Source organism: Corylus avellana, chromosome ca7 (genome assembly GCF_901000735.1).
Source record: "Corylus avellana chromosome ca7, CavTom2PMs-1.0".
NCBI lineage: Eukaryota > Viridiplantae > Streptophyta > Magnoliopsida > Fagales > Betulaceae > Corylus > Corylus avellana.
In genome coordinates, this window is record NC_081547.1 from 17,930,786 (window position 1) to 17,937,257 (window position 6,472).

The following is a 6,472-nucleotide window of genomic DNA, read 5'->3' on the forward strand; positions in this document are numbered from 1 at the left end:
TTATTAATAAATTAAAATTTAATAATAATTATCTTAAATTTAATAGTAATTTAAAATGAGTACTAAAAAAAAAAAAAAAAAAAAACCTATAATCCTCCTTAAAGAAACATTAAAAAAACGTTCTTACTTCTCCCAAAAGCTCAAGCGTTAAGGAGAACACACTTCTGTCGATACTTATCCAAAAATAAAATAAAAAATAAAAAAAGTATGGAAACAGACAAGAATTGTATAGAGACATAATGGACTCGTAGACCAATATACTACCATAAAACAAAAGCCACACAGGACCGATAAGTATAACTAACAGTCTTAGGTCTTTGCGGTCTCTATCTTTGGCTCAGTCTCCCCTTCGCAACGAGTCTCTCAACTCTCAACTCTCAAAACTCAGTTGAGTTGAATAAACTCAACTCGTCAACTCTGAGTTGAGTTCTTGCTCCTCTTTCATGCACGTGCAGCGTTTGGTTAACAACACCAACCAACTCAGCTGACAGTGTAATAATATTTAAGAATTCTGGTTACAAATTTGGACGTGAAGCGCTTAAATCTGAGATTCAATCTATTTATGTTCTTCCTTCTCTGTTTTGAACTCCAAAGAGCTAGATAGAGTGGCTTTTCGTGTACCCTTTTCTCTTTTGGTCTTGAAATTTATACTGCTCTCAAAGGGGGGGGAGCAGAGCTTTTGTGTGCTGGTTATCTTCAATTCAAAATTCGAGCTTTTCTTTAAGGATTTGATGGCTGGGGTTGGATCGCAATGGTGGGATTCGAGGTTAATTCAAATGGTTGTGATTAGCCTTGTCCTTGTGGCTTCGGTGTTTGTTTTGGCAAAAGAAAGCTTGGGGCAAGAAGATTCAAATTACAATTTGAAAAGATTGATTAATTCCTTATGGCAACCGGGTCGATTGGGTTATGTACATGTTTGGCCGGTGAGTCAAACTTTTGTTGTCTTTTAAATCATGTTGTAATCATTAAAAGTAATTAACCTCGTCGTCTCCAACTTTTTGTTCTCTTTTTGCTTTTGCATTTGAATATGTTGATATTTCTGCCAATTCATGGTGAATACCGTTGGAAGTGTTAATTTGAATGATCGGGTTCACAGGATATGGAATTTGGGTGGAGAATTGTTGTTGGCACCGTAATAGGATTCTTCGGAGCAGCTTTTGGAAGTGTGGGAGGAGTTGGTGGGGGTGGCATTTTTGTTCCTATGCTCACCCTCATCATTGGGTTTGATCAGAAATCATCAACAGCTATATCAAAATGTAAGTACAGAGGATTTTTTTTTTTTTTCTGATTTATTTTGATTTAAAAAAAAAAAAAACTAACTTTTGGTGTTTTGGAATTTGTTTGATCAGGTATGATAATGGGTGGAGCTGCTGCAACTGTTTTCTACAATTTAAGGCAAAGGCATCCCACACTAGACCTACCAATCATTGATTATGATCTTGCACTTCTTTTTCAACCAATGTTGATGCTGGGAATCAGTATTGGAGTCGCTTTCAATGTGATTTTTGCTGACTGGATGATCACAATCTTGTTGATTATCATCTTCCTAGGTATTGATTGGTTTGAATCAATTGCAATCTCCATTATATTCTTCTTCCTTGACTTTCCAGATCTGCTCACAATTCCCCTGCAGTAACTTCAACCAAGGCATTCCTCAAGGGTGTTGAAACATGGAAAAAGGAAACCATAATTAAAGAGGAAGCTGCTAGATCCTTGCAATCAACAGGTGATCGATGAACTTTGATCTCTCATTCTGTCCTCATCTCCAAAGTTTTTGTCCTGGCTAACATCTTCTTCAATCAGGTAATGATATTGAAGAGATCAGCTACAAACCTCTACCAGGAGCCCCAACCAATAGCCCTGATTCGGAGGCCAAGGAATCTGAAAAGCCAAAGGTAAAAATATATATATACATAATACATAGTTAACATAATTTCCTTGACTCATGCCATTGACTAACTTCTGTAAATTTCCCCCAGGTCTCTATTATTGAGAATCTTTACTTGAAGGAAACTGGAGTTCTTTTTGCTGTCTGGGTCATTATCCTTGCACTGGAGATTGCTAAGGTTTTTATCAGCTATATATCTGCTTAACTTTTAGAGTTTTCCCTTTAAGCTTCATGCATCAAAGAGTTGATGGGTTTTCTCTCATGTTTTGGACACAGAATTACACAACCACTTGTTCAATCGCCTATTGGGTACTAAATCTATTGCAGGTAGGTACCTTAATCCAACCTTCCACATACAACTTGAATAAGAACAGAACAAATGTCTCAATTGTTTTTTCCTTAATTTCTTTTTGTTTCTTCTTCAGATCCCAGTGACTGTTGGAGTAAGTTTATTTCAAGCTATTAATCTGTACAAAGGAAGGAGAGCCATTGCATCAAAGGGAGAAGAAGGCACGAATTGGCGAGTGCACCAGCTGATCCTCTATTGTGCATGTGGAATATTAGCTGGAATAGTGGGTGGCTTGCTTGGTCTTGGCGGAGGCTTCATTTTGGGTCCACTTTTCCTAGAGCTGGGAGTCCCCCCTCAGGTGAATATACTGCATTCCTTCTAGTCCCATCAACATCTCCTATGTTAGGTTCTACTTATACATCTACCCCACCAAAGATTTGAACTTTTAGATAAGGATCAGCTCTTATCTTCTTAGGAAAGGATCTCTCTAGCTGAATTCAATGGAGAGAGCCGGTCTTTCATGTAGAAAGGCAAAATTGTCATTATATAATTTTTTTTTTGACAATTTTGCCCTTTATTTAGAAGGACCGGTTTCGGTTGAATTCACCTGGAAAGAATCGTTCACCCTTTTTCAAAGGGTTTAAACTCTATATTTTATCTTTTTACTTTTTACTATTTTCTTTAAAATATTGTTTATTTATCAGTTTTTAGTACCATCCTAAAAGAAAATAATTGCATGGGTTTTTTCTATTAATATAAACCTATGCATACACGACTCAACAACTGAGCGGTAAACCGGATCTGAAAATTATTTGTTTAGAATTTTTTGCTACACGACTAGTCAAATTAATATTTTAGCTATTTTAATTAGCCCAAGTGCCTCACTTAAATGGGCAATGAAGTCAAGGGAGCAGAGTGTTATTTCTCAAGATACTCCAAAAGAAGATCTTATTGGGTGGTTAGAGATCCAACAAAATTTCCATCTTGACTAGTTACACATCAGAAAAGGACATTCTAATTAAATAAGTGGAAATTATTTTGTGAACAAAAATGGAGATAAAACTTTCTTTTTCTTCTTTTCTTTTCTTTTCTTTTCTTGTGGGTGTGATGTTAGAACTTGAGTTTGGTGGATTTGGTGACCACTTGCAGGTGTCAAGTGCCACAGCCACCTTTGCCATGACATTTTCCTCATCCATGTCTGTTGTAGAATATTACCTTCTCAAACGTTTCCCAGTTCCTTATGGTAAGTCAACTCAAATTGAGTACATCAAGGAAATTACTTTTTTTTTTTGGAAAACTTTCATCACTTTTGCAATAATTTTGAAGTTAAAAAACTCTCAATTTAGTGTATTCAACTTTTAATTTTTTGCATTGTCACTGATCCGTTAAGTTTTTTCGTTAAATTCTGTCAAAATTCTCAAAATACATTTTTTTTTTCTTCTTTCAAAAATTCATGTGTGGGTATTTTTGCAAATTCCGTTAAATCTGGATCAACTCAAAATCTTTGCAATATATATATATATATATATATATATATATATATATTCCCTAAAAAAATAAAGTATGAATATTTTCGAAATTTTGACACCCATCCAAGAGGATTTAACTGAAAATCCTAATGGAAGGGTAAAATTGAAAAAAAAAAAAATTGATAATAGATATACTAAATTAAGAATGTTTGAAATTTAAAAGAATAAATTGCAAATGTGATGAAAATTCGAGAGGTAAAGTGAAATTTCCTCTATTTTTTCTTTCTTTCTTCTTTTCCTTTCAAAATTCAACACAGGTGATTATCTTCTTTTTTTTTTTTTTTCTGATTTTTGTGGCAGCTGTCTACTTTGTTGCCATCGCATCAGTTTCTGCCCTTGTAGGGCAACATGTGGTAAGAAAGGTGATCGCTATACTTGGGAGAGCATCTTTGATCATCTTCATTCTGGCTACTACCATTTTTGTCAGTGCAATATCACTAGGTATGTGTCATTATTGATTGAACATACACTTTTGTTATAAGATTGATCATCAGATTGAATTATTTGAAAAAAGATTAATTGATCATCTAATTATATATGCTTTCATCCTATATATGGATTTTGATTCATTTTTTTTTCATCATTAACTGTCAACTTTTTTGTTTCTTTCTACACAGGTGGGGTGGGCATAGAAAAGATGATTGTAGATATTCAGGAGAAGGCGTATATGGGATTTGAAAACCTCTGTACATATGACTCATAATCTTGAATGTTTTTCCCTCTTGTTAAAATAAGGCATGCTAAACCATTGAAAAAGTTTACATGCAAAGATTTTTTTTGGGTAACTAAGAAATTTATTTTAGCATTGGTGTTTTTCGGTGATCAAATCCTGGGTTTTACCTGTCTAAACACCCGAGAGCACTGTTAGCTGGCACCGTTAGCTAGACATCTTGAAGCTATATATGGGTTATATGGGACTTCCAGAATTCTACCGGGTAGCTTCGTCAGCTGGAGCATGGAGACTTGAGAGTGTTAGAGGGTACTCGTATTTTGAGCTCAATATCATGGAGAGTTTTAGGGGGTTGTGCCCCAAGGTTCAATTAATTTGTAAGACATTTTAGTTTTAATTAAATAAATTCGTTTATTTACTTATTTATTTCAAGAGCATTCAGCATATAACTGTTTAAATATATGCTTTTAATGATTATTATATATATAAAAGGTCCATAAGTTATAATGAATAAGACTTAGGTTTGAGTAATCAGATTATCAGATTTAACTCATAACCCTGTAATTTATAAACTATTTTTTTTGTACTTAGTAATGAAATTGGGCATTCTATTTGATAAAACTATAACAAATCAATCATGATGATCTATCTTAATCATTTGAAGTAAAGACTTCAAATTGATATGTTAAGGCGGATACAGTGGGCCACGTGAGTTATTATTATTTTATAACACTACTAAAAGAATAATACAAGTACTTATATCGACTTATTTGAATTATTTATATCAGATTGATCTAATTATGCTTCCAGCCTAGATATGGATTTTGACCTTTTCCCATTAACAGGCTGTTTTGTTAATGTATTTCTACTCAGGTGGGGTCCGCATAGCAAAAATAATTGAAAATACTCAGGAGTATATATGGGATCTTACACAAGGCAGAGAGTGGATCTAACACAAGCAAGAGCAAAGGCAAAACGCCACCAAAACTAAAAAATAAGATTAAAAAAGTCCCACGATCTGGATTGAGATTTTCCTAAAATTTTCCTTAAATTTAAGATTTTCAAATTCAAAAATCTTAGCTAAGCGTCTAAAATAAGGCACGTTTTAGAATTTCTAAAATAAGCCACATTTTAGAATTTTTGGGGAAGCTGCTAAACCTAAAACAAGCCACGTTTTCAGAAAACCTAAAAAAAAAAAAAAAATGAGACGTGTTGCTGTTGCTGGAGTCTCAAAAATATGTGGGTTTTTGGAGGGAAATGTAGGTTTGCAGTCTCCCCAAAAATTCTGAAACGTTGCTTATTTTAGATGCTTAGATGAGATGGATGGTTGAGATTTTTAGATTTGAGAATCTCAAATTTAAGGTATCTCAATCCCAAAGACCTAGCGAGAGCTCTATTAAAAATTTAAGGAGAATTGGGAGAATATTCTTGTTTGTTAAAGTTGGAATTTGTCAGCAGAGTTGGTGGTGTTCAGTAATGCAGCAAGCATAAGCCTGACCACATTTGAAACAAGAGACTTTTCCTTTAAATAAGAAGCCATCTACTGAATTAGCCATACATGCTTCAGCACAAGTCCCTCCTTTTAAGTTCCCCACCTCCTTTTCATTGAAAGTGAAAAACAAATAGGAAAAGTGTTTAGGTTAAGTCAACTACAAAGGAAATATATACACAATATATAATGCAATAGACTCAAACTTCAAAGGGTGCTGTTGAGGAGTGAGCTGATTTCTATTAAATTGGGCATCACATCACGTCTTGACTTGGACAGCAGCCATGGTTGTTAGATTTTATAGGTGGTGGATCTGCTAGCTGTACATGAGAATATACTCCTTTGATATTGTGATGCTAGCTGTACGTTTGCTTTGTTCTTGGGATTCTTAGGAGCTGGTATCATGAGATCTTGATGAATCTTTATGAGCTTAACAGAAAGGACTTATAATCTGCTCAACCTAGATTATTGCTTATGAATTTTTGAATCTGAAAGAAATAACTGGAACATCCAAATACCTTACAGGTTTACCTTCCTCGCAGCCTTGAATACTCAACTATTGCTCCTTGACAAGCCTTGCAACTCCACAAGTACTGAGCAATAATAG

The 6,472-nt window shown here is 34.5% G+C and overlaps 1 protein-coding gene across 2 annotated transcripts; it reads left to right on the forward strand.

The window, feature by feature from the left end:
- The first annotated feature begins 348 nt into the window (after positions 1-348).
- On the forward strand, positions 349-4,802 carry LOC132186761 (sulfite exporter TauE/SafE family protein 3-like). 2 transcript variants are annotated; one of them, XM_059600800.1, is made up of 11 exons: positions 349-923; positions 1,097-1,256; positions 1,350-1,550; positions 1,634-1,726; positions 1,804-1,895; positions 1,980-2,066; positions 2,165-2,215; positions 2,314-2,535; positions 3,327-3,420; positions 4,007-4,147; positions 4,324-4,802. In XM_059600800.1, the coding sequence occupies exons 1-11, from the start codon at positions 732-734 to the stop codon at positions 4,407-4,409; spliced, it is 1,419 nt and encodes a 472-aa protein (XP_059456783.1). In that variant the 5' UTR covers positions 349-731; the 3' UTR covers positions 4,410-4,802. The 2 variants fall into 2 exon arrangements, with proteins under 2 accessions (XP_059456783.1, XP_059456784.1); XM_059600801.1 differs by lacking the exons at positions 3,327-3,420; positions 4,324-4,802 and having other exon boundaries at positions 4,007-4,135.
- Positions 4,803-6,472: the final 1,670 nt, after the last annotated feature.

What these genes read in the sequence shown, in the direction of transcription:
- LOC132186761 (XM_059600800.1), top strand. Translation starts at nt 732, where the DNA reads ATGGCTGGGGTTGGATCGCAATGGTGGGATTCGAGGTTAATTCAAATG. An exon ending in TAGATCCTTGCAATCAACAG is followed by an intron (nt 1,727 to 1,803) that starts GTGATCGATGAA and finishes TTCTTCAATCAG; the next exon opens with GTAATGATATTGAAGAGATC. An exon ending in TGTCAGTGCAATATCACTAG is followed by an intron (nt 4,148 to 4,323) that starts GTATGTGTCATT and finishes CTTTCTACACAG; the next exon opens with GTGGGGTGGGCATAGAAAAG.